A 21,481-nucleotide genomic window follows, 5' to 3' on the forward strand; every position below is an offset into this window, starting at 1 on the left:
TCAACCTGCTGGGCTCCGGCGATCCTTCAGCCTCAGCCTTCCAAGTAGCCGGAACTACAGACGCACGTTACCACGCCTGGCTAATTTATTTGATTTATTGTAGAGCTGTCTCGCCAAGTTGCCCAGGCGGGTCTTGAACCCGCGGGCTCAGGTAATTCACTCACCTGGGCCTCCCAAAGCACGGGATTACAGGCTGAGCCACCGAGTCCAGCTTTTTATTTTTTTTGAGTTGGAGTCTCACTTTGTCGCCCAGACTGGAGTGCAGTGGCCACTCCCGGCCACCGCAGCCTTGACCTGTCGGGCTCCAGTGATCCTTCTGCCTCAGCCTTCCAAGTAGCCAGAATTACAGGCATGCGCTACCACACCCGGCTGATTTTTTGATTTATTGTAGAGATGAGGTCTTGCTGCCCAGGCGGGTCTTAAACCGGCGGGCTCAGGCAATCCACTCACCTCAGCCTCCGAAGCCACCGAGCCCGGCTGAAGCCAAGAGCTTAAGTCTAGTCTGTGCAGCATAGCAAGGCCTTGCCGCTAAAAAATGAATGTTAGGATGGGTGTGGTGGCGCATGCCTTTTAATCCCCAGTACTTTGGGATATGGAGGGTAAGAGGATTGTCTGAGCCCAGGGGTTTGAGACCAGCCTGGGCAACTTGGGGAGATCTCATCTCTACAATAAACAAAAAAATTAGCCGGGTGTGGTAGCATGCGCTTATGTTCCAGAGGATTGCCTGAGCCCAGCAGGTCCAGCCTGGTAGAGTGAGACTCTGACTCAAAAAAAAAATCCAAAATAATTATGTGCCCACTGAAACAGTTCTGGCAGGAAGTGCTCTGGCTCCTGTGAAGAGCTGAGCCCGTGGACGGGAGAGAGATCTCATGCCTGACAGCCTAAGACTACTAACCTTCAGTCTAAGGAGTTGATTGCCTGGCTGAGTTCCGAGGCTTGCAGGAGGCCAAGGGTTATGTTTTCCTGGGAGATATTGAATGGACAGCACAAGCCAGCCAAAAGCTGTATGCACCTTGTCCTTTGTTACTTCTCATTGAAAACTGGCAAGAAAAGATTTTGGTGAAAAAATCCTTTAATTAGTGGCTGAAGATTTCACCTAAAATGGGTTTGGCAAAGCAATCTGTCCAAAAATGGCTAAGGCAAGGTGATTTTTCACTAATGTATAAGCTTCCTAACATGACACAACCTGCATTCCATCTACCTTCCTGTGGTGCTAAGTAGCAGCTATACTATCTAGGAGTGTCTCCTCACAGCCTGGTGGATGTGCCTGTGTTTCCCCTTTCAGATACACTTCTTCTCTAAGGCAGGCTGGGCCCAGCTTCTGTTCTCTGGCACCTGGCAGAGCCGCAGATACTGATCCCAGCCTTCTCTGAGCTGAGATTCTGAGGATGGGGCTTTCCACCAGACCCTTTTATACTCTAAGGGGTTCTGGAGCCCACCTGCTCTGCATCCCGGCATCCACTCCTAAAGTAGATCACAGAAGCTGGCAGTTGTCCAGTCATCCACTCAGCCCTCTACTCGCGTGCAGGAGAGTTAAAAGCTAAAGCAGGATACACTCAATATCCTGTCATCTGCCAAGACTATCTCCTCCTGTCTGGTAGAGAAGAAGTGCCAGCCCGGGAACAGAGCTGGTCTCCAAAGGCAGAAGCCTGCACAGCCTGGAGCCACTTACACAGGTCTCTCCGCCCTCCCTTGTAGGTAGGAGTCACACAAGACAGTCTTTGGAGCACTTGTTAATCCGTTATGATTTATTAGCTGTACAGCAGTAGATCCTCCTCCCCAGCTTTCAACCCCATTACATATTTTATTACAGGTCTCATGTTGGTGCCCTAAAATAATGAAAAATATCACACAGTACAGCTAAGTACAAAATGCATCAACCTAGAGTCTGATAGCTAACTGATGGCTCTCTTAAAAGCAATACACAGAAGAAAAAAGTTTTTGAAATCAGTAAGACTGAGGCTCTCTAAAAAACACATTTTAAACATGTGACAGTTCATGTGCAAGAATCACTTTTTAGTTGGTTTTGCTTCACATTATTACTTTTTTTTTTTTGAAGATTCAAAGTTTAAATTACTGACCTAGTGAAATTTTCTGGCCCAGCTTATAAGGGCTGCTGTGACCCACTCATAATCACCCTTCTGCTTTAACAGAAGACTTATGAAACACAACATTCAGCTACAAACAGAGCAAAGAAAATGTCAATGGGAAATCATAACTGAAAGTTAATTGTACAAGGTTCAAATGCTGGCTCCATGGGCTGGAAATCACGATCTTCCACGTGGGTGTCCGTCACTAGTGGGCAGCAGTCTGGGTGCCATTCTGCTACATGATTGTGATCCAATTCCTTGTCAACGTTTACACACTACAGAGTCTGTGGTAACTTAATTTGCAAGTAATTAAAATGCTGGGTTTTCTTACACTGCACTTCTTTTCAACCTCTTAATTAATGGAAAAGATTAAAATGTAAAAAAAGTTATTTACAAGCTTGACCATACCAGAAACTTTGCCAAGAAAAAGGCAAAGCTTTCAGGACAGAAACCGATCGTAGCATGCCATACTACTGGTGTGCAGCTGACTCCAAGCAAAGGGAGTCAGGGAAAAGCAAAAGCAAAAAACAGTTTAAAAGTCTAAGTCCTTCCCAAGTATGCATTTACAATTAAAAACTCTCTTGGGAAGAAGACCATAGAACTCTGGGAAACCTGGTGGCCATTCTGGAGTGGTTTACCGTATTGATAGAGGGGGTCAATGTCTCTGTTTCCATCTAGGAAAACTAGTTAGTCGTTGACACTGTCCTCAGCACTTCACAGTAAACCCTCAGGGACTCAGAACATTCCATGATTTGCTAACATCAGACAGCAAGTTCTAGTTAAATCACATGTTTTTTCCTATCATCATCCTTGAAGTTTTCGTTCTCAGTATGTTTGGTAAAACGGTGCTTTTCCCAAAGCCAAAAGAAGGAAGAAGGGAGAAAAATTAAGATGCGGGCCGTTTAAACACAGCCCAGAGCAGTCCTGGTGATGCGCAAGCCCCACCATCACCGGTCCATCATGCTGAGGATCATCTCGGGCGTGAGGTCTCCATTGGGGGCGTCTGTGGCAGCTGGCTGGGCCTCTTCTTCCTCCCCCTCCGCGGGCTCAGCATCTGGCTCTTTTTTGACTTCAACTATAATGTTCTCAATTGCACCTGTATTCTGGTCTTCAACCTGAATGATGGCTGTTGCTGGCAAAGAAGAGCATGAACAGAACAAATGGTACATTAAAGCGCCTGAGGATGACTCAGACATGACAGCGAATGGGATGTCAGCAATGCAGGAAAGCCTCACTAGTGGTATAGAAGTTAAAGATCTAAAATGTGGCCATACATAAAATAAAGTCCAATACTCTAGAAACTATCAAAGAACAAAATATTGACACTCATCATATGACTCCCAAATTACACGTGAAAATCTTTAGATTTCCTTTATGTCATACGTTTAGGCTTTACAATTGTGTGAGGCAGACAAAAAGGGCAGGTAGCACGTGACTATGAATGTTTCAGAGTGTGTGACATAGGTGACCCACCTACAGCAAGGTGACAATTTTTTTTTTTTTGAGTTGGAGTCTCACTTTGTCACCCAGACTGGAGTGCAGTGACCGCTCCCGGCCACTGCAGCCTCGACCTGCTGGGCTCCAGCAATCCTTCCGCCTCAGCTTTCCAAATAGCTGGAACTACAGGCACGCGCTACCATGCCCCGCTAATTTCTGATTTATTGTAGAGATGAGGTCTCACTAAGTTGCCCAGGCGGGTCTCAAACCCGCAGGCTCAGGCAATCCACTCACCTCAGCCTCCCAAAGCGCTGGTATTACAGGCTGAGTCACCAAGCCTGGCTAGGGTGACATTTTTTATTCTGTAGCTCTCCATACCTGGGGCCTCCTCCCACCAGCTTGTTCATTCAAGCGTGTGTAGGTGAAACAAGAGGGCTGGTTCCAGGATCTACAGTTTACTTCCTTTTCTGTGACAGACATTGACACATGAGGCTCAGGGAGAACATGAAAAAAAGAAATTAAACCTGCATTTGTTTTAAAAAACTAGCCAGGCACAGTGGCTCATGCCTGTAATCTTAGCACTTTGGGAGGCTGAGGCAAGAGAACTGCCTAAGCCCACAGGTTTGAGACCACCTTGGGCAGCATGGCAAGACCTCATTCCTACAATAAAACAAAAAATTAGCTGGGCGTGGTGGCACGTGCCTGTAATTCCTGCTGCTTGGAAGGCTGAAGCAGAAGGATCACCTGAAGCCAGCAGGTTGAGGCTATGGTGGCTCTGAGCGTGCCAGTGCACTCCAGACTGGGTGACAGAGTGAGACTCCGACCCAAAACGACTCCTCCAAAACAAAAACAAAAAGAAAACAAAACTGTCAGCTCTCAGGAGATCTAGAGAGATACATGAGTAAGAGAGCAGAGACTTGCATCTCCCAGAGCCTGTAGTCATATGTGTGAGCTAGAACACCTCTCCTCCTCTCATCTTTCAGGAGGCCAGTACTTGAGCGCACAGGCCTCAATTTCTAGGAGGGGAGACCTCAGGAACAGAAATTGCTTTATCACTTCATCCTTTAAAATTTGGCTCTTGGCTAGGCTCGGTGGCTCAGCCTGTAATCCCGCGCCTTTGGGAGGCTGAGGTGAGTGGATTGCCTGAGCCCGTGGGTTCGAGACCTGCCTGGGCAGCAAGACCTCATCTCTACAATAAATCAAAAAATCAGCCAGGTATGGTAGCGCATGCCTGTAATTCTGGCTACTTGGAAGGCTGAGGCGGAAGGATCACCAGAGCTCAGCAGGTCGAGGCTGTGGTGGCCGGGAGCGGCCACTGCACTCCAGGCTGTGTGACTGAGTGAGACTCCAACTCAAAAAACAAAAACAAAAACAAAAAAAATTGGTTCTTTTACACTCATTACCATATCAACTCTGCCAGCTGACTGTGACTTTGGTTGTTTTGCAAAACCCGCCCACATTAACAGTACCCATCTTGTAGAACATAAGTACTCTTCTACTCTGGACTACTTCTCCTTGAAATGTAACAGGCCTCTAAAGACCTCCTCAGATGTTCCCCAGTAAAAACTCCAAAAATCACTTCCTAAGAGTTTGTTCCCGACATGACCTTAACTTGTTCTTATGGCTTAGTTCTCATCTTTCCAAAGAACAAGGACTCATCTGGCTTTCCCACATGCTAGGAAAAAAAAAAAACAGCTTCCAGAAGAGACGAACAACTTACGCTGGTTCTGTTTGGGTTGGTTGGTTCTGCCGGGGGGTCGTCCTCTCCGCTTCTTGGCAGGTGGTGGGGCTGGGGTCACAGGCTGAGGCTCTGGCTCGGGTTCAATTTCTACAGCAGGCTCCTCCTCATCCTCATTGTCATCCAGATCTGGCTCAGCATTTTCTTTTTATAAAATCAGGAAGCACAGGGGATGGAGCAAGAAGAATGGAGGAAGAAAAAAGAAAACAAATAATTACATGTTCTGCAAAGTCTTGTTACATATTTGTTTTCTTTACCAAAAGTTCATTTAAAATGCATTTAGGTTGGACACTATGACTAACGCCTGTAATACCAGCAATTTGGGTGGATGAGGCAGGAAGACTGCTTGAGGACTGTTTGAGTTCAGCAGTTCAAGACTGGCCTGGGCAACATAGTAAGACCCACCGCTACAAAACACAATGTAAAAAAGTTATCCAGGTGTGGTGGCGCATGCCTGTGCTACTGCACTCCAGCCAGGGTAATAGAAACCTTGTTTCTACAAAACCAAAAACCAAAACAAAACAAAACAAAACACCAAAGAAAAACATAAGCTTTTGCTGGAATTTTTACTATCAGGATTTGTTGCTGGTTTTGTTTTTGTTTTTTTGAGTTGGAGTCTCACTCTGTTGCCCCGGCTGGAGTGCCGTTGCACACTCACGGCCACCCCATGTCGACCTCCTGGACTCTGGCGATCCTTCCATCTCAACGTTCCAAGTAGCTGGAAGCATAGGCGCGTACTACTGCACCTGGCTAGTTTTTTATTTTATTGTAGAAACGAGGTCTCACCAAGTTGCCTGGGCTGGTTTCAAATCTGTGGGCTCAGGCAATCCACTTGCCTTGGCCTCCCAAAGTGCTGGGATTACAGGCTGAGCCACCAAGCCCAGCCAGTTATTGTTTTCTTGAGTCAGGGTCTCACTCTGTCGTCCAGGCTAGAGTGCAGTGGCACAATCACAGCTCACTGCAGCCTTAACTACCTGGGCTCAGGTGATCCTTCTACTTCTACTTCAGCCTCCTGAGTAGCTGGAACTAGAGGCACATACCACCATACCTGGCTAAATTTCTTATTTTTTATGGAGATGTGGTCTTGCTATGTTGCCCAGGCTGGTCTTGAACTCCTGAGCTCAAACAATCCTCCCACCTCAGCCTCCCAAAATGCTGAGATTACAGGTGTGAGCCAACAGGCCTGGCCGCAATCAGGATTAATATGGTAACTGGCATTGTGGTAGAATCTAGCAAATCAACGTGAATATTATTATTCACATTTTATGTAGACTGGATGTTACTTTCTCCTTTTAGCTTTAGACCTTTTTTGACTCAACAGAAAATTGAGTCTCAAACTGCTAGTGGCAACTCCATTTTATATCAGTTATATAATAAAACTACAAAATAGTCTGAAAATAAACAAATGCTCCCTCTACCTACTATGCCAGGCTAAAAGCAGAACACTAAGCCTGGAATGGACCCTTGGAGATAAGGGTCCTGCTCATCTCGGAGTGGGCAGTGGGGTGTGTTTGTCAGGGAACAAGATAGAAATTATTGATGCAGTATAAGGTAAGTGACAAGAGTTAATGATACACAAGTGAGTTTACTATTGTATAAAGAATACTGACAAGGAGCCAGATAATATGGTTCTGAATCTCAGATCTCTTACCAGATCAGTGACCCAGGATGTATGACCAACTGACATCAGTTTCCTTGGGTAATTTCTACAGTACTCTCAGCCCATTTAAAAGTAATTTGACGATCAAAATGACTGAGATAACACATGTAATCCCCACTCTGTAACTTACAATCTACCACAAACACAGCTTTTATTTAATATTGTATATCACAATTTAAAATTCTCCATTATTCCATTTAGGCTTCATTACTTCATTTACTAAGAGGTGTTACACGCGTTTCATAAAAAAATTGAGAAGCTAAGTGATATTTAAGGCAAGGTTAAGCCACAACAGACAGAATTAAGCCACAGTAGATAAAATTCAAACCCCTGACCTCAGTTTGAGGCTGTCCTGGAACCCCACACATGAAGGCAGCCAAAGAACTTGTTGCCCCTCCGCCCTCACAGTGGCACAAAATGCACACTGCATGCCTTCCACTAGAAAGCACAGGTTACTAATGTGCATTCTTTTTCTCTGGAACAAGATATTTAAATTTAGAGATCTGTGGGTATATTCCTGATCTTCAGGACAAAATGCCTGATTTGTCAAACGATGAGATGCTGCTAAGTGAAAATGTGGGGAACGTATTGGTGTCAGTGTGTCAACAATAAGATGCATCCCTGTTGAACTTATTCAAGCCCCCTATTGCCCAAGTTGGCCCAATGCCTAGGAAACTAAATAAATTCAGGCAAAATTGGTTGGAAAGGCACACAAAGGAAGGCTAATAGGATCAGAGGCTTATTTCCTTGGAGCTCTTTTGGCAAAACCAGTAGGAGACTCTGCTAGTCAATCTCTGTAGATGGCTAACAGGCAGACCTTCTGGGATAGGACAAGTAAGACAGTATGGTCTTTGTCATGTAATCAGTGGGATGGAGTCCATACTGTCTTCCATTTTCTGTATAAAGAGACACTTAAGTATAAAACCCCAAACCCAACTCTATGCTCTACTAACCAGCAGCAGACTAAAGATGTTTCTGGTAACATACAATTAAGGCATGAAGCTGGTCTTCCTGGAGATGAACCACAGGAAGTGAATAAGGCAAGATCAGGAGAAAGAAGGGCACAGGACAGAGTCTGGCAGCAAGACGTTGTATAACTAAGAGTAACTACTGGGAACCCTAAGCTCAAGGTTAACTGGTAATATTTGGGGGTCTCCAGACATTTCTGGTAACTCTCAACAGATCACTGTAATCATTTCTTTTTCTTGAGTTGAGGTCTCACTGTTGCCCAACCTGGAGTGCAGTGGCACGATCACAACTCACTGCAGCCTGGACTTCATGGGCTCAGGTGATCCTTCCACCTCAGACTCCCTAGTAGCTGGGACTACAGGTGAACACCACCATGCCTGGTTAATTTTTTGTAGAGATGAGGTGTTGCTATGCTACCCAGGCCGCACTGCAATGATTTTTTATTTTTATTTTTTGAGTTGGCATCTTACTCTGTTGCTCAGGCTGGAGTACAGTGGAATGCTCATGGCCACCACAGCCTCTACCTGCTGGCCTCAGACGATCCTTCTGTCTCAGACTTCCAAGTAACTGGAACTACAGGCATGTACCACCATACCCAGCTAATTTTTTGAGTTATTGTAGAGATGAGGCCTCGCCAAGTTACCCAGCCTGGTCTTGAACCCCTGGGCTTAGCCAATTCTCTTGCCTCAGCTTCCCAAAGTGCTGGGATTACAGGTGTGAGCCACCACGCCTGGCCTGCAATAATGTCTTAACCAAAAAAAGGAATCTCACAAGGATTCTCTGTAAAGAGTGGTATATTTTTTTTTAACTTTTCTTTTTCTTTTTGAGTTGGAGTCTCACTCTGTCACTCAGGCTGGAGTGCAGTGGCACGCTCACGGCCACCGCAGCCTTGACCTGCTGGGCTCAGGTGATCCTTCTGCCTCAGCCTTCCAAGTAGCTGGAACTACAGGCATAAACCACCATGCTCAGCTACTTTTTTTGATTTATTGTAGAGATGAGGTCTTGCCAAACCCGTGGGCTGGTCTCAAACCTGTGGGCTCAGGCAATCCTCTCACCTCAGCCTTCCAAAGTGCTGGGATTATAAGCGTGACCACTGCACCTGGCGAGTGGTGTACTTTTATAAAAATTAAGCAAATTGGTGTTTTAAAGGAGGCATACACTTAAATCCCAGTGACTAAAGATGTTACTTAAAACAGATTTTTCACAGAAAAAGAAAAAAGTCAGGCACAGCTCCAGTCTGGTAGTGTTTCAATGAAAGTTTATTCCCTAAAATTAAACTCTCTACAACCTTTTGAATCAAAACCTTTAGTCACGGATGTGTCTTCTCACCTGGGTATCAGTAGCCCAGGTATCCACATTATAGAATCTAACAACACTTTGAATATGTTTGTATAATTAAATGTGGCCCTCAAATGATGAAGACTCTGGTTCTACTACCCTTTTTGTGAGGCTCAGCACTTCTAAGCATACCCCCTGCCTGGGTTTCATGACCAGAAAGGAAAAAAAAAGTCTAAAGGGCATCAATAGTAGGAAAATAGATAAGATTTTAAATTATAAATGGAGAGATTAAGGTAGAAAGAAAAAGACTGACCTTCACTGATTTGATCAAGGTATCTCAAAGCTAGGCTGATACAGGCAAACTGTAAGTCAAAATGCTTAAGCAACTTTCTTCATGTCATTAGATTCACTGCTCAAATACAGACCAGCTTCCTAAATGTGAAAGCTAAGAACACAGAAAAGAAACTTTGCTCGCCTAACTTGAGTAAACTGAATAAAGATATTCAACTTGCTTTTGCTTTTTTTATTTTTCAGTTGGGAGTCTCACTCCATCGCCCAGGCTGGAGTGCAGTGGCACACTCACAGCCACCCCAACATCAACCTGCTGGGCTCCAGCTATGCTTCCGCATCAGCCTCCCAAGTTGCCGGAACTACAGGCACATGATACCATGCCCGGCTCATTTTTTATTTATTGTAGAGACAAGATCTTGCCAAGTTGCCCAGGTTGTTTTCTAAACTGTGGGCTCAGACAATCCATTTGCCTCAGCCTCCCAAAGTGCTGGGATTACATGCTGAGCCACCAAGCCCAGCCTGCTTTGGTTTTAACTGAATACTGAAAATAAGGTATTAATTACCAATGGAATGCAATGAGGGAAAAAGATGTGTTCCATAAAAACAGTAACTGGTGCTATAAATAGACATTAGAAGATTTAGAGTTTAGAGGATGAGAGAGTGATGTACCCAGTTCTATGTCCTAGCATATCAGTACGTAACTATACTGAAAGCTGGGTTCCAAAATCTGCCATGGGTAACCAAATAAAGAAAAAAGTCACTTACCACTATCAGAGGAATCTTCTTTTTTAGAGCGCATCTTTCTTTTTCTTCCACGTTTACTTTTCTTCGTTTCTCCTCCATTTTCCCCTTCTACACCATCTGGGCCAGCACAATTATCAGCATGTCTTGCCATGGTATTCTAACAAAAGGAACAAAATCCTCTGTCACATTACTAAAAAAACCCCTAAGATCAGACTGGAAGTTCTCTTTATTTTAGTTTAATAAAAGCATATTAAGTTTAAAAGTTCTGCTATCCTTATTCAGGAGAGATAAGGATTATCTGGATTAGGCTGGATCCTCTGAGGGGAGGCTCAGTAGCCTGTAGACAGGGAGAGGGGAAGATCAGACTAGCTCCTTGGCCTGTGGAGACCTAAAGTGGACCCAAAGGAAGTTCTAGAACAGACAAAAGCTAGCTAGAGGGTGGGAGAGAATGCAGATTTCAATCTATGTAGGGAAATTTCTTTACACAAACCTATTCAAAGATACTGTGTTGCCCATCAGTGGAAGGTTTCATAGGTGGCAGAAAACTGGGAGATGGGGACCACTGGCCCTTTCTCAAGGATGGAGAATCATCATGTTTATAATCTGACTGAAAAAAAACTGCCCTGCTTTGCAGTGGAAGATCAAGAATTTGATATTAAGAACCTGCAATAACAGAAGAAGTGAAGTTCTGACCCTTACCCGACGTGTAAATGTTTTCCCACACTTAGAACAAACAAAGGCCGCAGGGACAAAGTTGGGGTCATGGTAGCGTTTGAAGTGCATGTCGAGGAGCTGTTTCTGGCGGAAGGTCTTGTCGCAGTGGCTGCAGGCGTAAGGCTTCTCCCCCGTGTGGGTGCGCTTGTGCATGATCATGTGCCTCTCCTAAAACAGAGATGTGAGGGGAAAAAGGCCTCAGAGCCTGGCCATGTCTCTGCTACCCAGCTGCCATCTGCATGTGGCTGACAAGCCTTTCTCAACCAAGGGACTAGACTCAATGTTGCCTGTCGAGATGATAAAGGTATCTTTAATGGGGTGAAAATCTGCTTCCATAATTTCTAGCACAGATAAAACAGTTCAGCCCTGCTGGGCTGCTTCTCTGGCTCCCTCCAAAGTATCTGATCATGACCCAGGATCAGATTCCCCTCTCAAGTCCTGGACTTAATTTCCATCCAGTTTTGAGAAAGAAGTCTGCTTTAGGAGAAGGTAAGCTATGACTGAATAAAATATCAGCTGGAGAAAGGGATGAGACAAGTGATAAGAAGCATGACTTTTGATTTTGGTGATATTCCTCATACCACAGTTTGAAAATGCTATCCTTAAAAACAGCCACCATAAAGTCCTCTGATAATATCTGACACTGATGGGGCACCAACAACTGTTTGTGATGGTTCCTACCTGTCTACAAGCATAATCACACTGATCACACTTAAAGCGCTTCTCATTCTTGTGTGACTTTTGATGTTGGATGAGGGCATAGCGCTCGTGAAACACAGCATCACAGTATCGGCACTTCTTGCCTTGCTCAATATAGGAATGCTGCTTTCTCAAGTGGACACCTGAAAGCAAAATACAATGTCTGCTGTAACTTATGAAGACAAATAAGTATTGAAACAAGATACTACATTTCTTATACTTCTTTTTCAGTATCCCTGTATGGCATCTTCTGCTTCTTAAAAAAAAATTCTGGGTGAAATACAGAAATGAATTAAAAGGTAGAATATGAACAGATGTGGGGAGACCAGCTAAGACTATTGAAACAGGATAGGGCCGGGCTCAGTGGCTCAACCTGTAATCCCGTGCTTTGGGAGGTCGAGGTGAGCGGATTGCCTGAGCCCGCGGGGTTCAAGACCCACCTGGGCAACTTGGCGAGACCTCATCTCTACAATAAATCAAAAAAATTAGCTGGGCGTGGTAGTGAGTGCCCGTAGTTCCAGCTACTTGGAAGGCTGAGCAGAAGGATTGCTGGAGCCCAGCAGGTCGAGGCTACGGTGGCTGGAAGTGTGCCGCTGCACTCCAGTCTGGGCAACAGAGTGAGACTTCAACTCAAAAAAAAAAAAAAAAGAAACAGGATAGGTGGTAGAAGATAGTGGCATGGACAGGGCTGATGGCAACGAATACGCACGAGGAAGAACTGATGAGAAATAGAGAAAGTTGAATCAACAGGACTTAGTGACTACAAGTAGAGTGAGGAAGAAAGTGGCAGGTGTCAGGGATGACCTTCAGGTTTCTGACTTGAAAAATCAGGTAGTTGGTGGGGCCATTTACTGAGACAAAGAATAGTGGAAGACGGCTGAAGACCAAGCTGGGTATGTTTCAAGGAAAGTTTAGACCTTCAGTTTTAGACACGTTGAACCTAAAATGCCAGAGATAATCAAAGTTGGGATGGGATGGGACAGATAGACATAAGTCTAACTCAAAGGAAAGATCTATAGTAGAAACATAAATTTAGGAATTGTTAGGACATGAGTGAAACCATGAAAGCTGAGGATGTCACTAAGGCAAAAATTAGATTTTGAAAATGAAGAGTATGTGTCATGCTTTATGAAATCTAAGAGTAGCTGGGTGTGGGGGCTCACTTTGGGGGTTGGAGGCAAGAGAATTGTGTGAGCCCATGGGTTCAAGACCAGCCTGGGAAACATGGTGAGACCTTGTCTGTACAATAAATAAAAAAATTAGCTGGGTATGGTGGCACATGCCTGTAGTTCCAGTTACTTGGAAGGCTGAAGCAGAAGGATTGCCTGAGCCCCACAGGTCAAGGCTGCAGTGGCAGTGGGCGTGCCACTGCACTTCAGCCTAGGCAACAGCATGAGACTCCAACTGGGAAAAAAAAAAAAGGAAGTCTAAGAGTTCACCTGGGTGCGGCGGTGTACAGCTTCTCAGGTTAAAATAACAGGAGGAGGAGAGGAACAGGGAAATAAGAAAACCAACAGGATGTGTCATGGAGACCAAAGGAAGAAAGTGTTTTAAGGAGAAGGGCACAGACAATCACAAAGAATACTGCCAAGAGACTGAATGAGATGCAAATGGAATGTTTACTACATTCAGGGTATGGGGTCATTACTGATCTTAGTATGACCCACTTTATTGGAGTGATGGGGTGTAAGCAATAAGGGAGGGAAATAAGAGGGAGAGAAGACTCTGAGGGATATAACTCTTAATGAAGATTGGCTAGGAAGCAGAGTTACATCTAGGAGAAGACTTTTTGTTTTTATATTTTTAGAGACAGCCTCTTGCTATATGGTACGGGTTGGTCTTAAACTCCAGGGCTCAACAGATCCGCCAACCTCAGCCTCCCGAGTAGCTGAGACTATAATAGGCACGAGCCACTGCAACTGGTTAAGACGTTTCTTTAAAAATAAGACATAAGCATGTTCAGAGTTGAAAGGAAAGAACAAGGAGACTGTGAAGATGAAGGTGATGATGGTGTGAAAACTGTCAAAACAGAGGGTATGGTTCAGAAGAGAGGAAAAGGGACAGGCCAGACAAGAAGAGCACCATCAACTTTCCAGGAGCAGATGGGGAAAGAGAAGATGAATGCAGATGCAAATTTGATAATGGAAAATTTGGAGTTTGAGTCAGTAGCCTTTTTGTGTGTGTGTGTGTGAAGTAGGAAGTCATTTATGAGAACAAAGAGTGGGGGAGATAAGGGGTTATAAGAAGATAAAAGTGATTTGTCCAAGTCTATACTGGAGCACAGTGCCAATCACTCAAAATCATTTATGTACTGAATACAAAAGCAAACAAACTCATTAAGGAGAATGGGAACACACCTGACAAGAACAGTGGCACTAGCTAGAAGCAATGAGGGCCCAGCTGCACTGAGAATAATGAATTTATGTAGTACAAGTCTGCTTCAACCAAGGTGCTACCATACCAAACTAAAAGAGGGCCAGAAAGGATAGCTCTCAATTTTTACTTGCTATATACATGTGCACAGTAAAATCAGGCCTGCATTAAAAGAGGAAACACAGACTTCTTTCTGAAGTTTTGGAAGTTAACAATTATTTGACAGCTCTTAGGCAATTAAGAGCTCATAAAGAGCTCATTACACAAAATCTAAGAGGTATCATGTGAGTATAAAAACCCAAGTGTTGGGCCAGGTGCTGTGGCACATGCCTGTAATTCCAGGAGTTCAAGACCAGCCTAGGCAACATAGCAAGACCTCATTTCTGTAAAAAATAAATAAATTAAATAAAACCCAAGTGTTTATTTGCATCATGTAAGTGACTAATTAAGGGGGAAAAAAAGGAACAATACAGAAGTGGCTTAATGGCTCACATACACTGCATGGGACACATTACTCGGCTAGATTTTAGTTTCTTTTTCTTTTTCTTTTCTTTTAAGTTGGAGTCTCACTCTGTTGCCCAGACTGGAGTGCAGTGGCCGCTCCTGGCCACCGCAGCCTTGACCTGTTGGGCTCCAGCGATCCTTCCGCCTCAGCCTTCCAAGTAGCTGGAACTACAGGCACGCGCTACCATGCCCGGCTAATTTTTTGATTTATTGTAGAGATGGGGTCTTGCCCAGGCGGGTCTTGAACCCGTGGGCTCAGGCAATCCACTCACCTCAGCCTCCCAAAGGCGCAGGATTACAGGCTGAGCCACCGAGCCTGGCTGATTTTAGTTTCTTAACAACAAAAATAGTAAAACCCTTTCACTATCCTGAGGGCAAGGCCTCTTAATCTAATAAAGCCCTTAATAGCAAAATAGACACATGAGATTCATGAGTTTTATGTGGAGCCCAAAGTTCTCTGCTTCAAACTCTTGGTTTTATCTTCAAAATGTCAATTTGCATTTTGGTCAATATAGTTATATTAACATTAAAATGTTTTAATACTATTATGCATCAATAAAAAATGTTTTAAGATATTAGCTAAATTACATACATACATTTCCTAAAAAATCTTTCAAGTAAAATCAATGCTGCAAAAAGGCCACATTCATGCTGGGTATTTATATGTAACCCAGTGTGAGAAACAGCTTGAGAGGACTTAAACCTAGCTTTGCCACTCAGAAGTTGTGTTGTATAGTTTTGGTAAAGACACCTCTCTGAACCTCAGGTTCATCACCTATAAACTCAGACTAAGATGTACCTTAATTACTTCATATGAATGTTGTAAAAATCAAATGAGGCCAGGCAGAGTGGACCAGCCTGTTAATCCCAGCACTTTGGGAGGCTGAGGCGAGTAGACTGAGCCTGTGGGTTCAAGACCAACCTGGACAACTTGGTGAGACCTTGTCTCTACAGTAAATAAAAAATGAGTTGGGTGTGGTAGCATGCGCCTGTAGTTCCAGCTACTTGGAAGGCTGAGAGGGAAGGATTGCCAGAGTCCAGCAGGTCGGCGCTAAGGTAGCGGTGAGTGTGTGCCAGTCTGAGTGACGGAGTGAGACTCCAACTCAAAAAAAAAAAAAAAAAAAATCAAATGAGCAAAAAAGTTATAGCAAAATAAGAGAAGATCTGTTACAGCAATATAACTAAAATGTAAAATTATTTGTAAGAATAATGCTCAGGGACCAATACATTTTAGGCAGAGAACAGAATAGGCAATATTTATATTTCTCTTCTAAATAAGAAAAACAAAGGGAGAAATCCAGGTAACTGTATTTTTAAGTATGAATCACATCAAAATGTTTACTGATAACCTCTGTCTCTATATAAATCCCAGCTTAACTATGCATAGAGAGTTACCATCAAACCAATAAAATAGTGCAATTACTTTGAGAAAGTACAAATGTTTTCTAAAAAATACAGTGGACTGACTGTAGTTTGAGTCACACTATGTCATTTTGCTATTTGGGGAATGAAAGCTACTAATTAAAGGTATACTCTTCTTCCTCCCATTAATTTACACATGTTATATTCAGGGCAAATCTTGTGTCCAGACTGCAGTAAGAGACAGAAAAATGGCTTTCATTAAGTGGGAGGCCATTCATGCACACAAAACATATGAGTCAGAAGATAAAGTTATTTATGGTACTCATATTTTCACGAATCCTTCAAAAAAATTTTTTTTTTTTTTTACCTGCCACCAGTTAATCTACTTACCCAAATCACTTTTTCGGGCTATGACCGTGTCACAGTGGGGACAGTGAAATTTGGCCACATTTTCTGTGTGCTTCTGTAAAATGTGCATCTTCATAGTACCACTCTGGGTAAACCGAGCATGACAAATATAACATTCATAAGGTTTTTCCCCTTCAAAGGAAATACAGAATGAACAAATTAAATGAAATGAATAAATACTATGATCTAATTGGAGCATAACTCAGGTGGCAAAATAGGCTAAGCCACGGAGAATCTATGGGTTTTACCCATAGGAATACTGGAGCGTAGTCTCAGTGCCCAGATCACACCTACCTTCAGAGATAGCAACAAGTTTTAAACTGTTGCTGGTTACCTCTGCTCTGGAATTCTCCAAATTACAGCAATGCTTACCTTTAGGGGAGACTAGATGCAGGACGCATAAGTTTTTCTTTTTAGGAAAAGATGGCACTCAGGAAAACTAAGCAAGCTCGGTTAGGTAATCTACCCAGACTTTTAAGAGTAAAATGTCTAGATTTTAATTTCATTTTATTTCTCCCTTAAGAATACTGTTTCCATTTGTATAAAGACTCAAGTCGAATAAAACAAAATCCATTGTCTTATGGATTTTTAAAACAATGAATTCAAAGGACATGCCAGTGAAGCATCTGTCAATAATATACTACTTTCATGCCAATGCCAGTCATCCATTCAGATCAACTAAGCAAAGAGGGCACATGGTGGTTCACAAGGTCCCACGGGATGCACTGAAAAGAAGCTCATTAATACAATAAGGAGTGAAGAAGTCCTACCTGAATGGGTTCTCATGTGCCTTTTCAGCTTGTATGTGTCCCTGCTGGCATAACTGCACAAACTGCACTGGAACGGACGCTCTCCAGTATGAGAGCGAATGTGACGTTTTAATTTGCTGACCTGAAACATGAAAGCAATTAAACCTTATACTTCTGTTAACACAGGCTATGGGTTAGGCACAAAAGCTTCGTTTTGGGGTACTCTGGAGTTCAGAATAAGAAAAAGCCTAAAAGGTAATCTTCCCTTCTCTTCATTATTTGTAAACTTTGCTTCTCAAATCTATATCATAATACAAGAGAAGGGATAAATGGGTAGGGGCACAGATGAGTCAAGATTGGTCATCACTAATAATTAAGCTAGATAATAGGTACATGGGGGTGTGTTATACTCTTCCCTCTACTTCTATAATATGTTTAAAATTTTCCCTAAGTTTAATAATAACCCATGCCTATTTATGGATCAAGTTTTTCCAAATCCTGAATCTGGGCTATTGAGCACGTTTTAATTCCCATCATCCTCACTCTCTTTTCCTATGAAATATGACAATTAAGTTCGCGAACTTGCCAATGTTACTTACATTGGCAACACTATCAAAACAACTCAGTAAGGTTCCATAACCTTAGTTGTGTATCAGTGTCTCACAGCTGTGTTTGTGTCAATGTATAGTGATGTCCTGCTGAATGATGTTCATTTTTTTGTGTCATGTTTCTGTGTGCTGTCGTGGGAAAGTCAGGGCTTGAATTAAATTTCTTGTTAAACTTGGCAAGAGGGGAAGTGAAATCAGGGAATAATGCCATGAGGAAAATGACAATGTACAAATGGATTAAACGTTTTTTTAAGGGGTGAGAAAGAGTCACTGATGGAGAGGGCAGGATGGTCAGTAACAAGCAGAAGTGATGAGAACATTACAAAAATGTGTTGAACTGTGCATCAGAATCATCAGCTGGCAGTGAAAAACAGCAGACCAAATAAACACTGATAGAGAAACAAAAATCTTTTTTTTTTCCAGAAAAATCTTAACAGAAAATCTTGACATGAGAAAGGTGTTGCAAAAATAGTCCCGAAGGAGTTCTTGTATTATTACAACAATGCACCAGCTCACACAGCACTGTCTGTGAGGGAGTTTTTTTTTTTTGGGGGGGGGGGGTTTGGAGTCTCACTTCGTAGCCCAGGCTGGAGTGAATTGGGCACACTCACAGTCACCCTAACATTGACCTGCTGGGCTACGGTGATCCTTCCGCCTCAGCCTTTCAAAGTAGCAGGAACTACAGGTATGCACCACCACGCCCAGCTAATTTTTAATTTTTTATTGTAGAGACGAGGTCTCATCAAGTTGCCCAGGCTGGTCTTGAACCCCTGTGCTCATGTAATCCACTCATCTCACCCTCCCAAAGTGCTGGGATTATAGGCTGAGCCACCAAGCCCAGCATGTGGGGGACTCAAAAAAAAAAAAAAAATCCTATAAACACCAGGACCTATTATTTGGTTCCAATGAGCTATTGATCTATTCCTGTTCCAACACATATTGGAACACCCTGCATGCTCACCTGATCTGGCCCCCAATGACTTTTTTCTTTACCAAAACATAAATTTTTTTTTTTTTTTTTTTTGAGTTGGAGTCTCACTCTGTTGCCCAGACTGGAGTACAGCGGCTGCTCCCAGCCACCGCAGCTTCAACCTGCTGGGCTCCGGTGATCCTTCCGCCTCAGCCTTCCAAGTAGCCGGAATTACAGGCGCGCGCTACCACGCCCGGCTAATTTTTTGATTTTATTGTAGAGATGAGGTCTCGCCTGCCCAGGCGGGTCTCGAACCCGCGGGCTCAGGCAATCCACTCACCTCAGCCTCCCAAAGGCGCAGGATTACAGGCTGAGCCACAGAGCCCGGCTGATACAAGAAATATTGAAAGGAAGACATTCTGATGACATTCAGGACATCAAGGGTAGTATGATGACAGCTCTGGCTGTTCCAGAGAATTCCAAAATTGCTTTGATGGGTAGAAAAGGTGCTGGCATTGGTGTACTTCAAGGTGACCATAGTGATACTCAGCAAAGAGGTATGTAGCACATTTTCTAGGATTAGTTCGTGAACTTGTCACACCTCATATTATCATTTCCTAGTGTACTTTTAGTCTCCTGCTGGGTTCCCTATCCCCAAACAGCGACTTTCAAACTTGATGTTAAGTGCTTTGAACACTTACTAATGTCTGACTTGAAATTTCTAACAAGGGTCCCAATTTTGAGAAAAAACAAACAAAAAAAACCTCCCTGTACTCTTAAGTACTATATAACAAATTTTCACACACATAAGTGGTAAAATAAATGTCCCAACAGCATTAACGAATAATTCTTTTCCCTCAAGATCTGCCTACTTATCACCCGTTAAATTCCTATATAGTCAGGCACGGTGGCTCACACCTACAATCCCAGCACTTTGGGAGGTCAAGGTGAGAGGACTGCCTGAGCCCATAGGTTTGAGACCAGCCCAGGCACCTTGGTGAGACCTCATCTCTACAATAAATAAAAAATTAGCCGGGTGTGGTAGCACACACCTATAGTTCTGGCTACTTGGAAGGTGGAAGGACCACCGGAGCCCAGCAGGTCAATGCTGGGTGGCCATGAGCATGCCACGGCATTCCAGCCTGGGCAACAGAGACTCCAACTCAAAAAAAACCCCAAAAAAACAAAAAACAACTGGGTGTGGTGGTGAGCTCCTGTACTTCCAGTTACTTGGAAGGCTGAGGTGGAAGGACTGCCTGAGCCTAGCTGGTCAAGGTTGCAGTGGCTGTGAGTGTGCCACTGCACTCTAGCTTGGGTGACAAAAGTGAGATTCTGACTAAAAAAAAAAAAAAAAAAAAATCCTATATACACCAGGACCTATTATTTGGTTCCAATGAGCTATTGATCTATTCCTGCTCCAATATCACACTGTCTTCATTTACTGTATAATTTTATAACATCCAGTAGCACAAAGCCCTGATTCTGCTTTCACATTTTTCTTAGCAAGTCATTCACATTTATTCTTCCTGTTAAAATTTAGAATCAACTTGTAATGTCTCTTTATTTATTCATGTCCTTTGGGAAAGTTTGTGAGGCATTCTTCACACAAATTTTATAGCTTTTTTTTTTTTGCTGCTCAGTTTATCTCTAAGTCATTTTATTGTTATTAGAAGTTGAAACTTTTCATACCTATCACCAACTACTAAAGCTACTGATTTCTGTATCTTATCTTATATCTGGCCAGTCAACTGAACTCATTGTTCTACATCTCTACATTTTTCAGCTGGTACTCTTGGCTTTTCTATTAGCAAATATGTCTACAAGGAATGACAGCTCTGTTTTTGCATTTATAATTCATTTCTTGTTCTATCAATTAGGATTTCCAGCACAACATTAAAACAGTAACATTAAGAATGGATATCTTTGCCAGGTGCGGTGGCTTGTGCCTATAATCCCAGCACTTTGGGAGGCAGAGAGGAGAGGACTGTCTGAGTCCAGGGGTTCCAGACCAGCCTGGGCAGCTTGGCGAGACCTCGTCTCTACAATAAATCAAAAACATTAGCCAGGTGTGGTGGCACACACTTGTAGTTCCAGTTACTTGGAAGGCTGAGGGGAAGGATCACCTGAGGGGAAGGATCACCTAAGCCCAGCAGGTCAAGGCTGTGGTGGCCGTGAGCACATCACGCACTCCAGTCTAGGTGACAGAGTGAGACTCCGACTCAAAAGAAAAAAAAAATCTATGAAATCTGTGTGAAGAAAAGCGCACAAACTTTTCCAAAGGACATGAATAAGTGAAGAGAAATTACAAGTTGATTCTAAGTTTTAACTGTAAGAATAAAAGTGGTTCGTAACCCGCCTGGGCAACTTGGCAAGACCTCATTCTCTACAATAAATCAAAAACTAGCTGGGTGTGGTAGCATGCGCCTGTAGTTCCAGCTACTTGGAAGGGTGAGGTGGAAGAATTGCCGGAGCCCAGCAGGTCGAGGCTGCAGTGGCCGGGAGCGGCCACTGCATTCCAGTCTAGGCAACAGGGTGAGACTCCAACTCAGAAAAAAAAAAAAAATAGAAGGAATGACTTGCTAAGAAAACTTTGAAAGCAAAATGAGGGCTTTGTGCTATCGGATGTCTGAGAATAACATAAGCTTTCTTTTTTGGTACTATTCTTATCCAGTTTTGGTAACAGAGTAGCCTAAGATAATAAAGTCAATATAACTTCCATTTTTAGATGCTCTGGGCAAGATTTAGAAGAACTTACCAGTACTAACAAGTGGAATGGGTAATCTTTTTTAACAGGTAAGCTTTTTACACTCAATTATAGTTTTTTGGGGGGTGGGTAGCGCATGTGTGTTAACAATCTAGTACAATTTTCTATCTCATTTTAAGAAAAGTTTGGGTAGTTATATGCTCACCCTGAAATCATAGTCTATTTAACAGAGGTACCAAAAAA

General features: G+C 43.2%; 1 protein-coding gene across 2 annotated transcripts in view; it reads right to left on the bottom strand.

Moving 5' to 3' along the window:
* Nucleotides 1–1,720: 1,720 nt before the first annotated feature.
* Nucleotides 1,721–21,481, bottom strand: part of CTCF (CCCTC-binding factor) — a 56,318-nt gene continuing 36,557 nt past the window's right edge. Inside the window, exons 5-12 of one of the 2 annotated variants that reach the window (XM_021716383.1) lie at nucleotides 17,038–17,158; nucleotides 16,250–16,399; nucleotides 11,603–11,763; nucleotides 10,907–11,089; nucleotides 10,229–10,364; nucleotides 7,743–7,745; nucleotides 5,248–5,409; nucleotides 1,721–3,222 (exon numbers count right to left, since the gene is read on the bottom strand). In XM_021716383.1, coding sequence (XP_021572058.1) covers nucleotides 3,038–3,222; nucleotides 5,248–5,409; nucleotides 7,743–7,745; nucleotides 10,229–10,364; nucleotides 10,907–11,089; nucleotides 11,603–11,763; nucleotides 16,250–16,399; nucleotides 17,038–17,158 — 1,101 coding nt within the window. In that variant the 3' untranslated portion in view covers nucleotides 1,721–3,037. The remainder of the gene's footprint in view (nucleotides 3,223–5,247; nucleotides 5,410–7,742; nucleotides 7,746–10,228; nucleotides 10,365–10,906; nucleotides 11,090–11,602; nucleotides 11,764–16,249; nucleotides 16,400–17,037; nucleotides 17,159–21,481) is intronic. The other variant, XM_008065765.1, reaches the window with a different exon arrangement.

Source organism: Carlito syrichta, unplaced genomic scaffold (genome assembly GCF_000164805.1).
Source record: "Carlito syrichta isolate Samal-C Ts95f unplaced genomic scaffold, Tarsius_syrichta-2.0.1 Scaffold308803, whole genome shotgun sequence".
Classification (NCBI taxonomy): Eukaryota; Metazoa; Chordata; class Mammalia; order Primates; family Tarsiidae; genus Carlito; species Carlito syrichta.